The sequence below is a fragment of the Sceloporus occidentalis genome, unplaced genomic scaffold (genome assembly GCF_023333645.1).
Source record: "Sceloporus occidentalis isolate IW3139 unplaced genomic scaffold, rSceOcc1.0.p SCAF_8, whole genome shotgun sequence".
Taxonomy (NCBI): domain Eukaryota; kingdom Metazoa; phylum Chordata; class Lepidosauria; order Squamata; family Phrynosomatidae; genus Sceloporus; species Sceloporus occidentalis.
The window spans coordinates 10,719,895-10,744,340 of NW_028316988.1; the positions used below are offsets into that span (position 1 = coordinate 10,719,895).

At 46.6% G+C, this 24,446-nt stretch overlaps 1 protein-coding gene across 1 annotated transcript in view; it reads right to left on the minus strand.

Annotated features, from left to right (window-relative positions):
- LOC149307860 (calmodulin-binding transcription activator 1-like) overlaps window positions 1-24,446 on the minus strand; it is a 344,276-nt gene that overhangs the window by 179,133 nt on the left and 140,697 nt on the right. The window contains exon 4 of the mRNA XM_089534531.1: window positions 18,951-19,086. Within this exon, the coding sequence (XP_089390657.1) occupies window positions 18,951-19,086 (136 nt within the window). The remainder of the gene's footprint in view (window positions 1-18,950; window positions 19,087-24,446) is intronic.

A 24,446-nucleotide genomic window follows, 5' to 3' on the forward strand; every position in this document is an offset into this window, starting at 1 on the left:
CTCCATAATCCCATGACTCCATTCCCTGCCTCCTTCTGAAGCAACAACATTTTGTGGCTTACAGCTTGATGGCTTGACATCCCACCTCCAAAAAAGAGGACACAGCAATATTAAGAGATTTAAAATAATTCCTCCCCACTCGCCGTCTTAATGTCTGGTCTGATCCTGCAAGGTGGCTGGGTGGCACTGAATGAGCAGCTTTTTTGGATGCTGAAATCTGGAAGAAGGGGAGGAAGGCTCTGCCTTTTATTCCCAGCTCAGCAAGTCCAGAGGGGCAGCGGGACCCCTGCCAAGCTCTGCCCCCCAAAGCCCCCCACTTGCCCTGCCATCCACCCACCAAGATGCCAACCTTGTTCAGATGGTCAAATGGCTCCCTCATTAGCCTCTTTGTGCCTAAACTGCTTATTTCACATTTTCACTGCAAAGCCGCTCTCTGGGAACTGTCTGAGAAGCATCTTTTGAAAACATATGCATAGATATATATTTAAAAAGTCTTGTTCCTTGGAAAACCTTTAAATGACTAAAGCCAGATTATGCAGCAAGAGAGGAGTAATCACCTTGAGAAACGGAAACAACCCCCAGTTGGCAGCTGCCTCTCTTGGAAATGTGGGATGGAGGTGGAGGGGATTTGGGGTCCCATGCTATATATACCCAACTCCTTTCCAGGCAAGCATTCCCTGAAGATGCCAGCCACAGATGCTGGCAAAATGTCAGGAAGAAACCCTTCTAGAACATGGCCACATAGCCTGAAAAACCCACAAAAACCTATGGATGCCGGCCATGAAAGCCTTTGACTTCACATCGGCATGGGAAGACACTGCCACCAGGAAGGGGTCCATGAGGCCCAAGTCATTGTCAGCTTTACATTTCCAAAACAATCACCCAGCATTACAGCAACATTTCAACAGTGTGCCTACATAGCCTTCCATGTGCCCCAAGGCTTGTTTCCTCCACCTCTTTACCAAAAGAATCTCGAGGCTTATATATTTCAGGCGATGTTCATAAATGTTCCCGATGGACAAGATATTTTTATTTTGGTTTACAAAAAGTGGGTTTTTTCTGCCCAGCTGGACATCAAGGATATAGATGGCGACATGTTTTCTGACAAATGGCACAACGATCAGCAACAGTGCATCACCCACTCGACACCACATTTCTTAAGAGAAAGGCTTTGAGAAAATTTTCTAAATGGCATCTGAGTCCTGTGCAAACGAAGGACAGATTGTCCCTATAAATCCTGCCTGGAACATCTTGGCAGGGAACAAAACAACTGACTCTGCAAGGACCAAAGGAAGATTTATGTAAGTCCAGGCAGGGTCCAGGCCCATTGAATTCTCAGCATCAAGGTTAGGGCTTCTGGCTGAGGACCCTCCCAGGCCCTGAGGTCTCCAGGCCAGAAGCTGAGACCAAGGGACAAGGGCTCCTGGTGAGGTCAGAGGAGGTTTGCCATTGCTTTCCTTGGAGGCTGAGAGAGTGTGACTTGCCCAAAGTCACCCAGTGGGTTTCATAGCTGAGCTGGGAATTGAACCCTGGTCTCCAGAGTCCTAATCCAATGCTCAAACCACTACCATGTTGTCTCTCTGTCCAAATGGCACCAAGTCCCAATGGCCACTTCTCTGCAACCCTTGCGACCCAATTGGGAGACATTCATAAGGGTTGGCCTGCCATCTTGCAGTTGATTCAATGCCAGTTGGGAGCAGAAACCAGAGTTTGGGGGACAAACTGGAAACAAATTGTAGAAGATAGTTGCTGCTCAGGGTGTTATTGCAAGATTGCAAGAAGGAAATGCTGGGTGCCCCTCTTTTCTTTTCTTTCTTTCTTTCTCTCTCTCTTTCTTTCATGGTTGGGGGGGAAGAGGAATTGCATTTTAAATTGTCAAATGGGGAAGAGAAAGAGGGAAGATGGCACAGCCAATAAACCTCTCCCCATTCGACCCCCCCTCCATCCGATCCTGGGCCACGGATTCCTGCAATCCAATCTCCATATCGTTTATCCTTAAGATATTTCATCTCAGGCCCTCAATCTTTAGATCGGCGGTTGGATTTTGTTTCTGTAAAATGATTTCTTTTCTTTCCCTTTTTTCTTTTCCCCAGAGTGCCAGCAGAGAGGTATATTTCATTTTAGATTCCTTCACACTGAAAGAGTCAATATAAACATCAGAGCACATTTGGGCACCAGCTGCAAAGTCAGATGGGGGGCTTCAGTTTTGGGAACCCCATGCCTCCCCGCATTAAAGCCCATTTTCCAGAGCCCCCTTTAGGCCTATGGAGAATGGGGACAGGAGGGCTTCCCTCCTCCTTTGTTGTTGCTGGTTCATCCCCCCCCCCCTTCTTTGTGTGTCTTTTTCCTCTTGAATTGTTTTAATTAGAACAAATTCTATAATTACTTCTGGATTTGGAGTGCTTACAGTTTGAGGCAGCTTCCAGTTTCCTCATTCCATTGGCAACCTTCCCTCTCCTCCACTTCACTCATATGAATGCACACATGTGTTGGTAAAATATTGCAAAAAAGGAAAGCAAAGCAGGCACAAAAGCATCTTCAGTGCAATGGCATCCAGAGTTGCATCCTCCACACCCCACCTCTCAAGTGCAATGGTGCATTTCCATTGCATGGCCCATGCTTAAATAAAGCACACCATGCATTTGTGGTCCACGTGTGTAAAACCCAGTGAGGCATTTCCAGCAGATGACCCATGTGCAATGCACAGTGGTGTCCTTCTGGTGCACAATGCATTTGTGAGGCCCATGGTGCATATATAGTTACTCTTCCAAAGGAGGTGGAAGTGGAAAAGATTTCCTCTGTTCCTTTCCCTGTTTGGTCCTTCTGCCTGAACTGCTTGCCGCCTCCTCCACACCATTGCATCACATACATTTCCATTTCAGTGAGCCAGAAATCCCAAAATCTGACAGCCAGAGGCTATGAAGGGACAAGCCAAGGGACGTGTGTATACTGTCAGACTGTTTGCATGTTCCTCCATTTAGGTTTCTTCTCGCACACTTTGGAAATCAGCCTGACTGGGCACCATACTGCAGACGTCAGGTGTCCCTATGCTCCCAATGCCAGCTTTTATTGCATCCTCAAACTCTTACTCTGCTTTTAATAAATAATAGCACACTGTTGAGCTGATGCCCTGTGTCTGCGCCTTCAACTAGCAGGCTGAGAGATGGCCACCTCTATGGCCAGCTCCTGCTCCGCTCTCATTTACCCTTCTAGCCACCTGCTCAGTGCAAAGAGAAAGCCAGGTCCCTCCTTGCCAACTCCGCTCATGCCCAGCCTTAGCTGCCATTCTGCCAGGACAAGAACCCCCTCTATCAGCCCCCCAAAGACCCCTTTTGCATGGAGGGAAGAGCAACGGAAGAAAGGTGACAGAGGTGCCTTAGGGCCAGGCAATACCTGGCAGGAGATGCTTCCATCCATCCCAGAAAGCTAGATATGGCATGTGCTTTGCTCCCTTTGCTTATGCCCTGAACCAGGGGTCACTTTCTCCAGAAGAGTCGACAGAAGATATTATCAATGATACAGCAACAAGACATTTTCAGTGCTTCCTTAACTCAATTTAAAAAAAGGTATAGCTGCTGCCAAAATCGGTACCTCTCAAATGCTGCCTAAAACAAAACAAAACTGCACATCTAACATAAAAAAAGCACAAGGTAGGGGAGAAAAAAGGAAATGTGGCAGCACCTTTATGGCTGACGTTTTCTTACTTTAACATGAGCATTTGTGGATATAAACCAACTTCTTCAGATGCAGTACAGAGTGGTATTACAGCCTCAGGCACAAAGGATGTTTACACAGTTGTAGGAATGGGTTGGATTGCAAAGGGATCCAGAAAGAGGCAAAGCATGACCTTTGCATTAAATTTGCAAATGGCATCCAGCAGTATCCCAGCTGCATTTCTTTTCTTGGTGGTGATGATGGTTGCTCCTCTGCATGGCCAAAAACCTTTGCACACCTGGAGCAGAGTGCAAGGCAGCTAAAGGGGAGCCTGCACAGACAGGAGTGTTATCACGGAACAAGCAGTGTGTCCTTGCTCACAACAAATCCCTGTTTCCAAACAGGGCGAACCTCTTTGGAAGCAGAGAGGAGAAAGGCCCTCTTGTGTCTGGCTGTCCTTAGCAGAAGTGCACCATCTCTGGCCCCAAACAATTGGCACAATGGGGCAGGTGAGAAGGCAGCAGCGGCGGCGGCGGAGGATGTGCATTACTAATGAACGGGCAATTTTCTGCTTCCAGCCATGAAAATGATGGGTGTTCAATCTGCCACTCCTTTAAGAAAAAAAGAACAGTCAGAATTAGCTGGCAGTTTCTAGGTGCAGTTGGGTCTAAAAAGGTGGGAAGGAGCAGTGAGGAACTAATTGCTCAGCCCCCGATTTCTCCATTGTGCCAGAGATGGATTCGGGGGCTGGCTGCGGGAGCAACAAGGCAAAGGCAAGGTCTCCTGTCTTCCACAAGAAGGATGCCATTGCCGCCTCCACCGCCACATTCGGATCAGAGTCAAAGGGAGAGAAATCCTCCTTCTTCAGAGGGCCATTCTCTGCCCAATCCTCCTTCCCTCCCAGAGGTTTCCATTTTCTGAAAAGCCCAATCTGTAGCTTCAAACTGGAGGCATCATTTCACAGAAATGAAGGAGAAGCTGGTCTGCCACCCAGGAATGGCTCTTTGCAGGTTTATGTTCTGTCAGAAGAAGATGGATTGAGCTTCACTCTCCCCACCTGGATGGCCAAATGCAGATAGGGATTGAGGTTTCAGGACCCATGATGTCTCACTTTCACTGTCTTTCACATCAGAGTATTGCAAACCCTGGGGCACCTTGATGGAAAGAGAAGTAGCTGGAGGACTCTCTGAGTTGTGTTGTAAAATAGTATTCTTTCAACTCTTGGCAATGACTGGCAGGAGACCTGCAAGGAGTTTTCTCTGCACAGAAAGACTTCCAGATGCATCCAACCTGTTGTTGTGTGTCACTGAAGACAGCTCCAGTTTTGCCTGTATTATTGGTAGGTGGCCATTGCCTTCCTCTGAGGCTGAGAGAGTGGGATTTTCCCAAGGACTGAACAGGGATATAAGCCTTGGTCTCCTGGAGTACCAGCCCAGCGTTCACACTGCTATGCCCAATCCTCCTTTCCTGCCAGAGGTTTCTGGTTCAGTTTTCTTGGCCAGATTTCATCGGAGGAGGCTTGTCATAGCCTTCTTATGAAGGCTGAGAGAATGTGACTTGGCCAAGGCCACTCAGTTGGTTTCCAGGGCTGAACCAAAGGGATTCTGATGACTTTGTGTCCTGGGAGTCCTCTTCTCCCATATCCAAACCGCAGTGGCTCCAACAGGACAACCTTAGACTCGGATTCCTTGGCAAGAAAGACATCCATAAAACCAAAGGTCTCATTCAGCTTATTCCTCCTCCCAAGGTCCCTCCTGCTCATGTCAGGGTTGTTTTTCAAATTCCCAGCCCCAGCTTTACCAGTCAGGCCTCCAGAAGGCTGGAGATAATGGGGACGGTTTGCAGCCATGCTGGGAATTGGAGGCTCCTTACCTGGCTTTTAATTAATGCCAGAGGCATCCTGAGCTTTGATTTAAAAAGAGCGCTGAGCAGGAAGGCAAAGGCTGGGAGCTTCTGCCCTTCGGAGGGTCCAAGCAGCCTTCTCTCCAGATCTCTCTCTTTTTCTCTTCTGTCTTCCTTTGTTGGTTGCTTTTCTTTCTTTCTTTGGGAGAGGAAGCATTTTGTCTGCCTGCAGACTCATAAAGGGACTCCAACCAGACAGTGCAGGCACACTTAAGGAGTTTTTTTTCGGGGGGAAGGTTCACGGCTCCTAAACACGCCACCTTTCTTCTTAGCAAAGGCTGCGTATGATGAGGCACAAATCAACTCTTAGAGACACGAAGAGGAAGGTCCAGCGCATTCCCAATGCAACATAAGCAAACACGCGTTGCTGTTCTTTTTAAGGGGTCTCACTTCGGTTGCTGAAGGATATGGCCTTAAAAAAGTCCCCTTAAAAGGTCTCCTCCTCTGGCCCAGGGCTATGAACTCAAAAGCACCCTTTAGGTCTACCACACAGATCCCTTGTTGCAGCAGCTCTTCTGCATGCTGGTCTCTTTCCAGGCATAATTCAAAGTGTGGTGATGCCCCATAAAGTCCAGGTTCTGAAGAATCGTACCTCCCAACCTGAGCTTGGCTGTGTTTTGGGATGATTGCTGGCCCACCATCTTTGCAGGTTCATCTCATGGGAAACAAGGCCTTCTTGGTGGTGGCTGCTGTTCTGTAGCTCCTTTCCAAAAGAGGTTAGACCTTCCTCTCATCCTTTTGCAGGACCTTTTTTCCCTTTTGTCACAGCAGGACTTCGATGGCTGATCGCTCAGAGGAAGAGGGCCTTTCAGCATGCGCTGGGCAGTTGATGGTTGCTCTTTTTTGTAACCGCCTTGCTCTTAAGTCTATGGCTTTTTCTATTCCTGATTTTAAGTCCATTGTCAGCTAAGTTATATATTTTTTGAAATTTTTGTATGACATGAACTTTAAAGCTGGACACCAGAGACATGCATCGCTAATTTCAATCCAAAGATTAGAAACATGTAAGAGGAATGCCCCTTTTTGATCAGGAGACCTGGAAATGCTTCGCTTGGGAACCTTGGCTTTCCCCCTTTTTCCCCAATGCGTCTTCTGCAATCTGCAGGCCAAGGCACTGAGCGCATGATACTCCAGAAATGGTCCTTTTCGGAGATGCTCCCCCCCAAATGACAGTTGATCCTTTATATATTTCCCTTGCTCCTTTAATGAGAGCAATTTGGGCTCTGCAGATCCATCACTATAACGTTCCTTACCGTTACAATTCATAATTAATCTCCACAATTATAAATAATTCAGCATTTGTTTATTATTGCCCTGCTGGTTGTAAGCCTTGAGAGCATGGCTGGCCTTCCTCCAGTTCTATGGCCACTGACGAAAGGGAGACCCTCAGTTTCTTTGCTTCAGGGGTCAGCCATAATGGCCACCAAGAAGGTCCCACAAGCCAAGGTCATGTGGCTTCACATGTGGGCCACCTTTGGCAACCTTTCTTCATTGGAAATATGAAGAATTTGGGGTCTCTTCCAGCTCTATGATTCAATGGAACCAGCCATCATGATAGCTCCCTTGTGGGACATGTCCCACAGCTTAACTGCACGCAATGAATCCCCCACAATGATCGAAACCATAACAGAATTGTATTGCCTTTGGAAGCAAGTTGCTTGACCCCTGACATCCGAAAACACAGATCATCCTTCAAACATTGGAGGGAACCAAGCCCACAAAGGAAGCTTTGCAGCAAAAGAGAGAGAAATGCCAACGGATCGTCGCAGGCACCTGCACACATAATAAATAGGAAAGAAATGCCAAAAAGCATCCATTGCACAGAAATATTGCACAGAGGAAGGAGCCAACCATCGCCAGTCTGGTCTGTGCTCAGCATTGAAGAAGCAAAATCAAATGAAAAATGTGGATTTCTCCGTAGGAAAGAGCCGCACTCCCAGAGGTATCCGCGACATTGGTACGGTATCTCTAAATTAATAATAATAATTTTTAAAAAGTGAGTCGGTAATCAACCAAATTACTGGGAGCCTATCAGGGATTTTAGCATCCAAGAGCCAAAGTTTTTGCTAGAGGTTTTCTCAGCAAAGATAATGAGTTGTGTAATTTATGCTGCCTAAAACATTTGCTAGATGTAACATAAAAGGGCAATATTTATCTGAGATGCTTTAGGGAGCAAAAACAGGCGGCTGGATCGTTTCCCCAACACTCCTGCATTCTTCTTCTTCTCCTATTAATAATTTTTCTCCCAACGCCAAAAACACAGATGGGAGACACATGGCGGGTATTTACAGCGAGGAGCAGAGATCTATTCAATATTGAATTCACAGGTTTAAAAGTGGATTGGGCAGAGAGATCGCTTATATTTACAAGACACAAATGACTAATAAAAGGTATAGATCGGGGTGCAGCAATATATATATATATATATATATATATATATATATATATTTGCACTTATGCGTTCATGGCAATATATCATCATTCAAAAATTCCCTAATTAGAAGGAGGATCATGTTTGCAGAGTCGCTTCTTTCTGGCTTGAAACAAACAAACATCAAACCCAGAGAAATTTGGAAGGGCTATTTCAACCAAAGGAGGATCTCCCTTCCCGAGATGAGTGCATGTATGTGTGAATGCGGAGGCACATGAGTGCGCACCGAGGCAGGTGAGAAAGGAGCCATTTAATCACCCCGCTCAGGATGGATTAGGAAGGGCCTCTAAGTATCTTGACACTGCAGTGCTTAGCGTAACTGTATTAAAGGACATTAAAAATGCAAGGGGAGATAATTAAGCAAAATAAATTAAATACGTTTCCTGAAATATTCTGCAAGACAAACACTTTTTGGCTGCTTAAATGTTTCCTAGCAGATGTTTGCCTCTCAGCTTGCTTATCCTTCAGTGAAATTCGGAACGCCAAAAAACAAAAATATGTTTAGAAGCAAATGCACGCCGGCGTCACCAGCGCTGGGGCTCAACATCCTCCCATAACTGTTACTGCAGCAAAAAGCATCTCGAAAGCAATGAGGCAAAATGTTTGCAAGGAGTGGGTGGGCGAGGGGGAAGGAAAGGCTTCTTCCTTGTCTCGGGGTCTGATTTATGGCTGCAGAGACAACAATGTATTTGAGTAGCATCTTCTCAGCTGGGAGAAGTTACCTTTCTGGTGGCATTACAATCAGTTGCGGCCAGAGGCTTCCATGTCAGTGGGTCGGGAATCCAGTCCAAGTTTTGATTTGAACTTTCAGAAAGCCATCAGCATCAAAGTCCAGTCAATGATCCAGAGTGCCTTTTGTGGGGGAGGGGGGTCTTTGATGCCATTTAGCACTGGGATAACCCCCTCCCAATGCCTGAGGATCCCTCTGAATTAAATTTTGAATTCATGCAGAATCATAGAATCATAGAGCTGGAAGAGACCGCAAGGGCCATCCAGTCCAACCCCCTGCCATGCAGGAAATCTCAATCAAAGCATTCCTGACAGATGGCCATCCAGCCTCTGCTTAAAAACCTCTAGAAGGAGGTTCTCCACAGTTGGTTTGGGAAATTGCGCGCCAAAAGGTATGGCAATGGAGACAGATTTCAGTGGCGTAAAAAGTGAATTAGTGGAGCATGAGGTCCAGCAACCCATCTGTCATTACGGACAAATGGATCCTCCATATCCAGGGGTAGTTTACCTCTAAATATCCAATCCTATTGGGAATGTGCAATAAAGAGATTGGCTGATATTGCACTCTGGACTGACTCAGCTGCTCCCCCTTGGAAAAAAAAATACCAGCAACATATCTCTGCATAATCTGCATTTGCAAAAGTTTCTTCTTGTCACAAAAGTTTTAAAAGAGAAAGCCTGCAGAGGAATTCTGGGTGCTGTAGGATCCCTGCAGCCGGAAGGCAGCATTTACAGTGGGTAATTCCCATCATTTCTTTCCTCTCATCTCTCTAAATCATACCAAAAAATAAAACAAAGAAGCCTTCATCTGTCCCAAGTCGGAGCCCAACGCAGCATGCAAACCCAGTGGACTGTAAGGAGTACCAAAAATAAGATGGCTTTCTTTCTGTCGGTTAAGAAGCCCCCAGAAAAAGGCTTCCCTCTGGCCTGGAACTGCTGCTGCATTTGAGAGTCTTTTCTCACTGTAAGTGATTTCCCCCCCAAAATGCTTCCAGAAGAATCAACTGTAAAAGAGAAGTAAGAAGAAGGCGGGCAAAGGGGAGGATGCCAGACATCCAAGGCATGATGCCTCTGGAGAGGGAGGCTTCACTGGTTGGCACCAAGTGGCTCTTGATATCCAAGCAGCTTTCTCCTTTGGACATGACAGTTGCCAAGGAAAAGAAAGCAAAGTGGCTTTGAAACGGTTTCATGCCTGCCATGAGAAACATTCAAAGAACCTCCCTCTTGAGCATTAAGGGAAGAGAGCAGCGATAACCCACTAGAGGAAAAGTGTTTGCTTTTAATTTATGCCTCCATGCACGCATACATTAGGATCCCCAATGGGGGGAGGGGGTGATAAAGGGGTGTGTGTATTGCTATGCCGGTCCCCTTCTGAAGAAGACCCTCCCGGGCCCCATCTGAGAAGGAATAAGAAGCCGTCTTCCCACCAGGAACGCGGAAAGGAAGGCGCCTGCATTTCCCTGGCGAGGCCTTTGATGCATGAATCGTTAAGGAGCAGTAATGACCCTGCGTTCGGGAGATCACACGCCGTGGCAAACGTTTTCAGAAATAAATCCCCAAATAATCAATTTGTGAAGAGTCAACATTTTTTAAGCGGGCCTTGTAATAAACGCCTGCCGATCACATCCATCACGCCATCGGCACGGGATTTATGGCAGCCCCAAATTACAGCGAGGCAGGCAGAGGGCCCTTTCTCCCATCGTCATCATGCAAATGTTTAACATGCAAAAGGAAAGGGAGGCGCATGCGGCATGTTTGCAACCAACAGCCCAGTAGGATTAGATGGGACAAAATGGCCCCAGGTCCCTTGCAATGGTCTCCCACCAGAACCCAAAACTGCCCATCTTTCTCTTACATCTGGAAACTGGGAAGCTGAACCATGCCAGGCCTTCCCAAAGGTTTCTACTCATGCTTTGTAGTCTGGACTATTGCAATGCAGTATGAATGTGGGGCTGCCCTTGAAGACTGTCCAGAAAGTCCAAACTATACTCTTTGGTGGCAAGGGGAACATATTCTGCCTGCTCCACCGTCTTGCTGCCACTCTCTTTCCAGACTGGATTCAAAGTGCTGTTTTGACCAATGAAGTCCCCATGTGGGTTTGAAGGCGACAAAAGGTTGGACTCGGTGGCCCTTGAGGTCTCTTCCAATGATTCTATGAAAGGTTTTCATAGATATGCTGCTGCTCCCCATTTTCTCATGGCTCCACTTCTATATCCATACAAGACCAGCCTCTGGCCCTCTCTGCTTAGAGCCCCCCAGATCTCAGGGTCTGGAGATGCATATGGAGGGAGGGCATGCTCCCTCAAAAACTGCAAAGGCATCCTCTTGCATGTCCCCCATTCCACCAGAACCAGAGGGGTCTGGAGCCAGTGGGTCGGGGGCCATGGAAGGAGACCATGGAAGGAGAGGAGCCTGGCCATCCTTGAGCCAAGCGCGGAGCCTGCAGAGGCCAAGGCAGAATGCCTTCCTCCAAGCCGTTCCCGGCCTCCTCCTCCACCACCAGGATTTTGCTGAAATGCATTAAGCAGCCAGTCTGAACAACATGAACCTAATTAGTTTGCAAGCGACGCAGCTCACCTCCGATGGAGAGTCAAACCCATGTTAAATTAAAGCAGATCAGAGCATCCAAGGAATAGTTTTGCAAGATTAGCTCTGGTCTCACAAGTTGCTTCGCCCTCCAGTAATAACCCAGGAGTACATTTCCCCCCTTCCCTCCTTCTTCTCCTTCTCTCTTTGCCAACAGTCGCAAGGAACTGAGTAATGCGAGAGTGTTTTTGCAATTTGAGAGCCAACCGGGGATTCTTTACATAATGCCAGAAAAACCTATCGGTCACTTACTAAGAGGGGATGTTTTTAATAAAAAAGAAGAAGCCAAAGACGGGGGGAGGCAGTGTTTTCCGAAGCATCCCTTCCCAGCTCCCAAGCTGTGTTAATAATAATACTCTATTATCACCAAGGTTATACTGGCAAGGGAACATCCAGAGAGGCAGCGTGCGCATGTACTGCTCATTTCCACAGAAAGGCTGCTGCAAAAAGCTTTGGGGATGTTTCAGCAACAATGTTCTAGAGCTTACAAAGTAATTGGAAACTTTGCCCCCTGGAAAAAGAAAAAGGAAAACCCAAATCGATGCATCTGGGCCAACTGGCACCAACGTCAAGGGACTCTAATGATGCAAGATGTGCATTTTTTCCTCCCATAAAAAATTGATTTCTGGTGTCCCTTTTCCCCATAAGGTCAGTGCAAATGCCAGGGTTCATTTCAAGCAACATCAGGAGGGGGTCCCCTGAGACCCTGCTCCAAAGGCCCATTCACACCACACCAGTTATATACCACTACGATTCCACTTTAACCACCTTCTGGGGAAAGGGATTGGGAATTCCATGCCAGAGAGGTGTAGTGCCACTCCAAACTATAATTCCCAGGATTTTGCAGCAGGTGACCCAGGAAGGCAGACGCAGGGCCAATGTCCATCTCTCAGCAACCAGCATCCCACCTGCCTCCTCATAGGGTTGTCTATGGAAGGTCTCCAAGAACCAAGTTGTCCCCCATCATCACCATCTTATGCCAGGCCTTGGAAAAGTTACTCCACTGGACTACAGTTCCCAGAATTCCTCCAGACAGCATGGCTACACCTCAAGATCTAAAAGCAGTGTTGTTGGGAGGGGGGGTTAAATTTCTTTTGGACTGCAACTCCCAGAATCCTTCAGGCAGCCTAACCATGGGATGTGTAACTGACAAAAGCAGTGTTTGCACCTGTCCCGTGGAGCACTGCACCCAGATATAAGCAATATAAGCGATGTGGAGTATTGCACCCAGATATAAGCGATGTCTTGGCCAATTTACCATTTCAGCATTTGCAGAAGAAGTTCAGTTTTCCTCCGCGTTTGGCAGCTTGTGATGCCAGCCATTTTGAGGAGATTTAAATGTTTGTTTCCTATGAGAAAGTTTCCAATTTTATTATGTTTCTAGGTCACAGTTTGTGATCTTGGGTTTTCTTATGCTTGTTCCTGAATCCCAACTGCAAATGATGACATGACATACAGTGCAGTATATGTGTGTGTGTATATGTATACACACACACACACACACAGAGAGAGAATATATATATATATATATATATATATATATATATATATATAAAATATCCCCTTTCCTCAGATCAACCCTTCTTGGGACTATATTCTTATTGACGTAATTCCTGGGTATTTTAGAAGAGTGTTGCCCATGGAAATAAAGGTAGCCCCGCCACGAACTGAAGCATCCAGCTATAAATCCAGTCCAAAGAGAAGCCGTGTGCGACTCCCAGCTTTGCCTCTATTTATTAGTTGAGTTTTTTAATTATGGCCAATTGACTGTGCAAACCCCACCAGGGATACTAAACAAATTAGAGGTTCAGGGAGGACAATGGATTGCAGGCTTTTTCAGCATCTTCCACCAAGAGATTTCAATGCCGGAAGGCCAAAGGAAATCTCTTGCCACCTCAAGAGGCCAGGGATTTTGTTGTGGTTGTTATTAGCATGTTCGCTTGAAGTTTTTGTTTGAGGAACGGTGGACCATTTTGAAAACAGAATCTGTAAGTTCAAGATCTGCTTCAACCCATTTTCTTCATTTTTACCAACCGATAAAGGCCTTCTGTACTGAAGTAAGCATTTGATCAGGTCATGTTTTTAATCTGCATCTGTATCTTTATTGTTCTGTCTTTTTAATGATTTTATACTGTTTTAAATCATCAGAGTTTTTACATGATAGCTCATTAAATTTTTAAAGAAACGTTTGCCTTTTCAGGCTTTTCGTGGTACCTTGTTTTTCGTTGCAGAAAGAAAGCTTTTTCTTGTGCAGAAAATACTGTGAGAAGAAACTTATCCTGCGCAAAATTCACAAATGGTCTCTTTTGCACAGAAAACTGTATTTTCTCCATATGAAGCAGTTTCTTCAATACAGAAAGTAATATTTCTCCATCGATATTTACACATACACACATAAATCCATTTTTATTTCCCAGCTGACACTCCGTCAACCCACTTTTTAAAAAGAGCGAGGTATAGCCCTCTTTAATTGAAAACAATAATAAATTTACCATTGCATAGAAACCTAGGGGCGATGGAGGGACTTTTAACAGAAGAAGAGTACAGTAAGTCTGATTTAACCGATCTGCTTTTATTTCCTCCCTTCCCCATTTAGTTGCTGATGATGGCATTTTAATATTCTGACTGTATGTATTTGAGTGGCATCTGTCTTTTTCAACATTTTCTGAGCCAAGATGAACCCCAGTCCTAAAACAGAATGGCAAGATATACTTTACATTAAATAACAGACACCCTCTATTAACTAATTCATAGTCCATTTATAGATGCCCTTGTGTTCCTTGATAGGACTTTTTTGGTCCAGTCCTGTTGGCACAAACCACGTGGGTTTCATAGCAGAAGGTGTCACCCATTCTTTGCCTGAATATGTAATTCTCCTTCCTGCTAAATACCGGTGTGTTGCATTTCCCCCTTTTATTCCTGCCTTTCTAGATGTTTAGCAATGCTCCCACTGCTTTTAGTTTGTACCATCCATTTCCCTCTTCATCTAAGCCTTTAATAGCAATGTTGGCAACTGCTGGTCCAAGTGGGTTCCCTTCCAGATCCCACGCAAAGGTTTCACCCAGTTTGACAAGGACCCACTAGCAAGTCCCACTTGAGGAGACTTTTCTAACCAGCTTTGGAAAGACTGGGTGATTTTATCTACTAGCTTGCATTGGTCCAGTTCCCTGGTTTGACAATTTGACAATTCCCCAGTTTGTCGAATGCTTTGCAGAAATCAAGATAAATTACACCCCCAGCACCCCCACAATCCACTAAGCCAGTAAACCAATACGGAAAAAGAGATAAGATTAGCCTGTCAAGAATTAATCTTCACAAATCCTGCCTCGCTTCGACTAATCATTGCATTGATAAAGACGTTGCAAAACCCCACTCTCTTATCGTTTGTTTTAGCCTCTTTTCCAGCATCAAAGTTAGACTGACTTGTTTGTAGTTCCTCCATTTCTCCTCTCTCCCTTTTTCTGAAAACTAAAACAACCGAAAGTGATTTACAGGTTGCCATCCTTGAACAAGGGAATTGCAAAGGAAGACTAGAAAGAGAAACTGCTGAACTGAATTATATTCACAAATCCCAAACCATTAGCAGAGGCGGGAACAAAGAAAATGGCTTCATGTCGCGCTACATGTATTATTGCAAGAGTCCTCACTACTGCGACAGAGAGAGATTTGAATCTAGGCAATCTGACTTCTGTCAAGCAGATGTACTGCTTTCACCCATCAATATTAGCTGACCAGAATAAAGACCTGGAAGACCTTAGGCAGCCCTTTGAAATTTTGGTGCAAATGGCATGGGTTGCATCTGTCTGGATCCTATTGCATTCCACCCCATTTCTACAACTGTGTAAATATACTTTATGCCTGAGGCCTTAATACTAAAGAAGTGGGTGTATATCCCCAAAAGCTCATGTGAAAATAAAAACCAGTTAGTCTTACAGGTGTTGCCATCCTTCCTTCCTTCCTTCCTTCCTTCCTTGGGTTAGGCTCCTACCATGCCACCCTGAACCACATGCCCAACCATGATGGATCCCAGAAGCTAAGGAAGGACAGCTTCGGTCAGTCCCCTGGTGGGAGGCCGTCAGGAGGGAATACCAGGGAATCCCAAGTAGTGCTGGGAAGGAATCCCTGTCTTGAACCTGGGAAGCCACCATGGTTGATCCTACCAAAGTCTGACCCTATAGAAGGGCAGCCTGCCCCCAAGCCATCCTCCATGATTTCTCCAAGATGGCAGTGAAGAATTCAAGTTCCTTCTGCAGCCCAGGAGACTATTCCTCTGGCCCTGAAAACCCAAGCTCATCCCATATTTCATGGCCAACTGAAGCCAAAGGGAAGGGTTGAGTGGCATCTGCTTCCTCTTTGCCACTGGCTAGGATTTCCCTGCCATTTCCTCCTTTCTCCTCTTGCTCCAACCATCAACCGAAGAAGGCCTTTCTGTTGCTCTTAGCATCTCTCGCCAGCCCCCCGCCTTTCCTATGCTGCAGCTTCACAGGTACCTTCCCTGCAGACCTGGGCTCCTTGAGATCTGTCCCTCGCCCCATTCCTTAGACATGTCAGTTTTTTAAAAATTAAAAATGCTGTTCCTGTCAAAGCTGGAGGCTCAGCTGCCTCTGCTCTTTGGGCCCCACCAGCGCCTCTGGATCCTCCCTAGCCTTTCTTTCTCTCTTTGGCAGCCGGGTTCCATAAGAAGAACAAGGCAGATGAAGACGGAGGCCGGCTGCCTGATCCATCGCCTGCCCTCCCAGCAAATCCTCCCAGCCTCCCCACTTTGCACAAACACCTACAATTTGCTGGATCCTTTTAAAAATCTAAAACCGCACAGTGTTTGCCGTTCCCCCAGGTTTGCACCGTTCCACCTCCACTCCATCACTGCAGACATTTGGAACAAAACCGTTGCAACATCCTATATTCGGAGCCAGTTCTGCGCATCCAGCAGCTCCTGCCTCTCTGTTCAAAGAGGGGGATGCTCCCTGCTTGGCATTTTTACTCCCCATCTTTAAAAAAATATTAACCCTTCTAAATGGAGTTACACCGGAGCAGTAAATCCACCGGCCTTCCTGGGTTTGTTGTGCACAATGGAGTACAGTTGTCCCTCCATATTCGCTAGGGTTAGGGGAGCAAGACCCCTGTGAACATGGGAAAAGTGCAAATAACAAAAACACTGGTTTTACCTGAGAGGACACCTCTCTGGGAATAATCTCTAGGTCCTCCGGTGCAACTCTGTGGTCAATGTCCAACATACACAGACCATAGAATGGCACTGGAGTAGCTACCAATGGTCTTTCAGTGCAACTTTTAGTTAAAGTTGACCACAGAGTTGCACTGAAGGACCTGGACAGTCCTAGAGAGAACATATTAAGGAAATCAGTGAATAATCAAATCCGCAAATATCAAAGCCGCAAATATGGAGGAATGACTGTATTTGGAGGAGATGTGCATCTTGCACAGGGGTTAATTCTGCTTCATGCTGAGTATCTGTGGCTGACCCCAACCCATGCATCCCATCATGTGCTTCTCCCCCCAACATTGCTGGCTACCCATAATGCCTGAAAGAGCATCATGCTCAGAGTTTCTCTGTCCTGTGTGAGCCAGTGCATCAATACAGGATGGACAGCCCCTGGTTTCCCATTTCTTTTGCCAAATATCACCACAACCTTTACAAAAGGCAGAGAGGCCCTGAGAAACACAGTCCTTCTTGCATTGGGAAGGGGTTGGAATAGAGGACTCTTGGCTTCCTTTCCAGTTCTATAGTTCGGTGAGTCCATCTGACCCAGCTGACATCCACAAAATGGCAAATGAGGAATTACCCCTTGCCCCCACCATGGCCACAAAATGCAGCAACACTGGAAAAGCATGCAAGAAATCCCCCCCCCCACCTTGACCTTTTGCAAAAGAGGACTGTGACCAATGGCTCTCATCCTCTGAAGGTAAGCACTGGACAAGGAATGGTGCTGCTGCTGGTTGCCATGCAACAGCCTCCAAAGCCCCTCACTCCAGTCAGGAGGCAGAGGAATAGTTGCCCCCCCCCCCCAATGCCAGGCAATGCCAATTCATATGCCAACCCACCCGGCCTAATCAGTGCCTCCCCCGGGGTCTGGGAACTGGAGGTTTGTGACGGGGGGGGGGGGGCTGAGGATAATCTGCAAGTTGGAGCGAATTGCAGGAAGGAGAAAGATGGCCAGAGGGAATGGTTTTTCTCTGCAGAACAGCTTCCTTGCTGCTTGTCTCTGCCTTGCGTTGGGTGGAAAGACACAGAAGACAACAAATTGTGTTCACAGATGTGTGAACGGTCAGGCAAGAAGGCAAACACCTTCCATGAAGGCAGGGCTTGGGGTCCCTTGGGCCAAGATGGACAGCAGGCCAAGAATGTGATGCACCCCCTTCTCTTGAGGGAACCTTTGGGCCAAATGCAAATCTGAGCCCATGCCAAACCACACAACCACAAAGCATCCAGGACTCGTGCCAAGGAAAGCCCCTTTCCCAAAGCAATGCTGGGCAATGGAGGGGGGCCTTGTGTAGATATCTCCTGCATCACAGTTCTGGGGTGGAGGTAGGGAGGAGTAGGAACCCCAAAGCCTTTCTGCATGATTTCACAGAGAGAGGACCGAGAGAGAGACGCACGCAGAATGTTCCCCCGGATCTCCCCAGAGAGCGTTTAATTATTAAGCACTGAAAACGGGTCTCTAGCAGCTAACGGTCATTATGGCTCCTTATTCTCCCCAAAAGCATTTTCTCTTTTCACTGGTGATGACAAACGCCACAGGGCATCGCGTCGCTAAAAACCGGCTGGCAGGGATTCAAAAGTGTTGCTGGTGTTCCCGCTTTTGTTTCTCTTTATGTTTATAGACAATTATTTTTCCCTCCCTTTTAATGGCAAATCTTGCTCAGTGTATCAGAAGCTAAAACTTTAAAGTACAAGAGTTAGTTAGAACAAAGGCACTCTGTCCCTTGTTAAGATATGGGGAAAAACAAAATCCCATCGTACCGAGGGCCCTTTAAACATACTGCATCTGAATAAATCCCTTCTTTAAAAGCATTCTTGCTAATGCTTTTCCTTGGATCTAGAAGCCATTTCTTCACAAACAATTATTAAAAGACAACAACAAATTCAACACAAAATGGATCAAAATTGAAGGTAATTCTGCCTTGACAAGTTACTCCCTGAATCTGTTTCTCAGGAAAATAAATCTGCATTGACAAAGCCCATATGGATAAGCTACCATCGTAAGATGCTTTCAATCCACGCAGCAAACATCTTTCCCAAAAATGCCATAAAAATGATGAATGAAGATTCTACCCTTTGCAAATGCCCCATGTTTTGCTGGAGACATAAATATCGCATTCACACACTCTTTGTGATCCAAATAACATTGTAAGAAAAACTGTAAGAGAACCTGACCCCCAGGTTGGCTAGATATCGCATCACAGCTCCCTACCTAAACAGAGAAAGGTCGACACCAAAATCCAGCCCCAATGTCTGTAGTAAGCAGGCACTGCGCACCAACCGGACAGCCTCCTCCGCTTACTGAAGCGGGCAAAAGACCCAATGACATTGCAACAAGAGAAAGCGAACCAGCCCTGAAGGACCGCTCTTTGCAAAGGCTGGGAGCAAGAGGCCATGGTACAAACAGGACCGCGTTTCCACGCCACCTACCTCCACTCCTTGCACCTTCAGCTTCATGTGGTCCTCTCGGGTGGTCTTCCCGTCTTTCCGCTTCTTCCAGCAATATCCATCTTTCCTGTATTTCACCTTCTTCCTGTTGTAGAGGATCATAGAGCCATTCTGAGGCCTGCAAAAAAGGGAACAAAAAGGAGAACGCTCAAGAGGCAGACCAACAGGGCAAGTCCATGCACATGTACCTGTCGCTTGGCAGCTAAGGCAACATTTACAGCCTGTCTGTAGTGATGATCCTGAGTGGCTTGGAGAGCTAAAAGCAGAAGGCTTGACCCACAGAACCTCTGCTCCATTCAGCTGCCATTCATGGGGGGGGGGGGAGAAGGAAAGGATGCCTATCTAGACCCACTCCCATTAATGAGGCCCAAGGGAGAAGATGCCCTTCATGGCTGTGGAGACAGAGGCCACCTTTTCTGTATGGCACTCCCCATATACTCCACAACTCTGCCTTTTCTGCCTTCACAAGGGGGTCTTGCTGTGTGTGGGGGGTGTGTTGCTGCAAAGAAGTGGGGACAATGAGCTTTCCATGTCAGAAATGTATTTCTGAATCAACTTTGGTCAGCAAAAACTAGGAGGCAGCTATTTGTCCAAACCATGGCTGTGGCTGCACATTCGGCACCCGGCTGCATTTGTCTCCATCCCAACCCCCAACTACTTTGCCATATGGCAAACTGACAGGCTGGGAATGCCACTCTTGTGCAACATCCGAAGAAAAGAAAAGGAGGAGAGGAAAAAGCAAAGGAAGAAAGGAAGAAGACAGGAGAAGGAGGGCGGGGGAGAAGAACCAGAATTCCCTAAGAAGAGGCGATGCATCATGCGCAGACAGCAGCCACGGAGATGGTTGCAAAAATTTATAGAAGTACATTAGTCACAGTAATTTGGCTTTGGAACACCAAGAACAGAAAGAAATACAACAACATGAGCAGCAGTTGCAGCAATAAACAACTTCCGGGGAAGAGGAAGAGAAAAGGAGTTGGAGGCATTTGCGCAGGTAGTTTTTCCAAAGTTGGAAAAGAGAAGCAAGGCAAGGTGAGGGTGAAAGGAAGACCAGCCCCATCCCACGAAGACCATGCCTACAAATACTTAGCCCCAGACTTTAAGACTTACAACAACCCCTTGTCTGTCTCTGCTGGTCTGTGTGTGACCAGAGAAAGATGGAGATATTCAGAAAACTGGAAACATTGCTGAGAGCCCCAAGTGCCCCGCCATACACACCAGAGTGTGGTCCAAAGGCAACGCAAAATGGCCGGATGCCCCACACACAGCCTTTGCTCAAACAGCTTTTGCAGATTTGGGAGGCCATTCACAAACTCCTTTGCCCAGATTATCTCTTTTTAGATGGGACCCTCAGCACCAGTTCAAATACTGGGATACATCATCCATAGCAGACCATGAATTTTGTCTTCCATGGAGAAATTGAACAAACCGGCGTATTACTTGTGTTTTGTCGAGGTCCACAACACACGCGGGACCAACGTCTGAGCGCCACTGTTTCCAAAAGAGCAGCCACTGACCAAGGACTTCAGTGTGCAAACCTCTGTTTCAATGAACTGCTCATGTTCAAACAAGGAAAGGAAAGGAATCTCCACGATTATTAATTTCCTGGCAGAGGAAAGCGTTTCCTGACGCTTGAGAAATCCCATCGGGAAGAACCGAGGCAGTTGTGAGATTCTTGGCACATCAGCGAACAGAAAAATCCACATGATTTTGGTGCATAGAACACATTTGGGGAGGGGGAAAACATGCTTTCTTTGCAGCAGATTAGATTTCTGCACAGGAAAACACTTTAGCGTTCCAGCTTTGGGTTTAATAAGTGAGGTATAAAGAGAAAGATACCAAAAGGATCCCAGGTGGTTTGCCATCCAAGGACAGCCCCATTTCCAATCTCTTGAGCCTGTTTTACAGCAATACGTGATGAACACGCTTTGACCATCCCTTACCCGCCTTCCTTGCTTGCCTATTATTTATCCGTTTCTTTATTTTAAGGCAGCCGATTGCAGATAACAGATACAGCCTCCGTTTTCAGTATCAGACCTTCAAGGTGGCTTGTTTTTTGCAAGCTCAACCCTCCCAGGGTCAGTTCTTAGATATCATCCTAACAAATGAGGGTCAAACTTAACTGGGTATAAATTCTTCCTTTGGATTTCTCTCCAATTGGAAAGGGAAAAAAGAAAGAAGGGGGAGATGGATGAGAAAAAACCGCTTTCCTCTGGGCTTATCTCTCTCAAACACAAACACTGCGAGGAGTAATAAATTGGTGGCAAAGGCGAGGCAGAACAGAGATCAAGATAGAAGAGAAATCCTCCAAACCAGGGCTTGCCAGCTACATTACATAGCAAAAAATGAAATAAAACCATGCCCCTTTTCCCAAAGCAACCACACCCAGAAGTTTTGTCTCCAAACTTTCCTATGGAGATCTCTCTCCTCCATCACATTTCCATCGGCCGTGTGGCATTGCTTCCACATGGAGGGTCCTTTGCATGGGAGACTGTGGCTTACATGGAAACCCACTGGAGCTCATTGGATGAATGCATCTCGGAGGCAACCATGGCTTCGGCCAGGGGCCCCTTTCGTCCCTTGCCTTAACTGGAGTGGCAATGTGTGTGCCAAACTAGTGCATTGGCATGTGCCTTCAGGCCTCCTGTTGACTTATGGTGGCCCCATGTATTTCACTGGGTTTCCGCAGGCAATGAAGTGGCGGTTCTGCCAGTTTTTTCCTCTCTAAAATACAACCTACCTGGAGGGCTGGCCCCATTCTGTAAACCCATCTGCCTCCAACAGTTGACTCAAGTAGGTGACAGAAGGAATAGTGGCTCTCCCATCTCTTGCCCCATGTGTCTGGGGCGCACTGCTTCAGTTCATACATTCATGAGTTTGTTGGCTCCTTACAGCTCCTACCAGAGAGATGGCATTGTTTTATATGTGTGTGTGTGTTTGCCCATGATCTTTATCTATTCCCTTCCACCACTTCCACTATTGAGACAGCACAGAATATGTTAAGGACAAGCCTTAGATGAGGATCCCTTTGAATTTCCTCTCTTTTATGGCTCCGTGGCATTTAAAAACTGCTTGGCCAGCTCTTCTTGTTTGGGGCCTGGGGGAAGGACACAGGAGAGAGCCGTTTCAAAGCAGGGGGTTATTTGTCCCGGGAGCTCAGCACTGGGAATTTAAGATGCCTATCTCCTCATTGCCTGTTTATCACCACAAACACCAGCTGCATCAAGCTCTGCAGAAAACGTGCTCCTTCTACCACAGGTACTGGAATCCTTCCTTCCTTCCTTCCTTCCTTCCTTCCTTCCTTCTATATTAATGAAGGCTAGGGCACTGTGAGACCATCAGAGTGGTCCAGTTGGCTCCCTCTCTGCAAATCCATTGCACCTTAAAGGCAGGATGGAGATGGCAGTCTGGGAATCATGCAACCCAACAGTTTTCACCCTAACTATGCTGCTCCAGGGGCTGCTGGGAGCTGCAGTCCAACAGCTTCAGGAGGGCCACATGGTGCCCATCTTGGTGTAGATGTTCCAGCCAGATGGAAAATAGCTTGCATTGGGGAAATCTCTCCTCTCCTTCCACTTTCTCCACTGTCCAGGGCATGACCAGGACCCAGGTAAACATGCTGAAAACTATTAATTTATTTAAAACACTTCTACTTCACCCTGTAACCAAGGGATCACAGAGTGGCTTGCAAGTAAAATTAAAACAGCTTAAGATCTTTAAATTAACCTAAATGGGACACGGAGGAGGGCCCCTCCAACAGACTCTAATTTCCTGACAAGAAGAGGGATGGGAGAGGCGCTCCTCCAGGTTTTGTGGTCCCAAACCATCCAGGGCTTTGGGTGTTATCCCCAGAACTTTCAGTTCGAACTGGAAATGTACTGGCAGCTAATACAATCCTTTCAAAAACGTGATTATCCCAGTCTTGTGTTGACAGTGGGAAAACTGGGATGCTTTGGGTGGTTCAGATCAGGATGCATGATCAGGGTCAGGATCTGGATTCAAAGCCGCCACTTGCAGCTGCCCTGAGATTTCTTTCCTAGGAGCCAGAGCCCAGTATACGCAGCAGCAAATATTGTGGACAATGACCCAAATTACCCAGAAAAGGCACCCTTGTCGTCCCCTTCATAGTTCCAATGTCAGCAGTTGCAAGGAGGCTGTTTTGGTCCAGGGCTGCCCCTTTTGTAGCCAAGGCTATAAATCAGGAGCCCTTTTGGTCCAAATGGCCATGATAGCCCCCTAATCACATTACTGCAATATTAATAAGGCTGTTTAATGCAACCAGTTTCTTCTAAATTGTCACATAAAAATTTGGTAAATGTCAGGCGTATAATTTAATCGGGAACTCGGTTTTACAGCCCAGGGAGCCCAGGGTCTGCAGTAAATATTGCAACGCTAACAGTGACTCCGAGTTTTTTAGAACAAAGGAGTAAGGTCACCCGAAAAAACTAAAAAATAAAACAGCTTTGAGACGGTCCTTCTTCTTTTTTTCTTAAAAATTGATTTCTCCCCCCACACTCCATCTTTTTACTGTTTCACTTGTCTAATTATTTTGGATGGCTGCAGAGAAGAAACGCAGAATGCTTCGACTCAACCGCTATTGTTCTTAAAAAAGGGAAAATCAGCTCAGAGAAGGGAAAACACTGGCAAGGTCAGCCAGCGTTACTGATCACATCCCTTCCTTTGGGTGAAAAGCAGTTCAGAAAACAAGCCCTGCTTGTTAAGATCCCACCCAAGGGCTGGGGGAAAAGCAACATTGCTGAGCCCTGAGCTGATGGTCGGATGCTTGCAGCCCTTCAGCTGCAGGAACCAAGAAGAAAGCAACCCTCTGCAGCTGAACAAGGAAAAATGCAAAGCGGTGCATTTCCAAGAGGAGCAGCACGTCAAGAGCAACACCTTCCTGCCCTGGTCAATATCCAGCCTTCTTCCCATGAAACAATTTGCACATGGTTCCACATGGATGGCCAGCATTGTTACAGGCTCACTTGCTTAATGCAACTTGGGTGAGAGGGAGGGAAGGAAGGAAGGAAGGAAGGAAGGATCCAACAATGTTTCTGGCTTGTGCGCAGGAGACAGGGAAGTCTTTCTAGAAAGAGGCCATTGGTCATTTCAGTACCTCACTTTACAGCCATTTAGATCTTTTCAGGCACATCATGGACATTGCTTCAGTCAAGCGATGGGCAGTCAGATGTTGCTTCAGTCTTATCCCAAAACAGATTAACACTGCTGTCTCTCTACTTGGAAAAGTTACTTGTTTTGACAACAACTCCTAAGTTCCCTCCTGTCCAGCCAGAATGGCCCCTGGCCCCACTGAGAAGCAACCCAGCTTTCTCCAACCTCTGGCCTCCACCTGCCTAGGATGGCACCTCCATTGCTCATGCTGGCTGGAGCCAGGGAGCTTTCCAAAAATATTTGGGAGGGGGAGAGGGTAGGCCAATTTGTGGGCAACTTTTCTTTCTTTTTGCCTTAAAACCAGCCAAA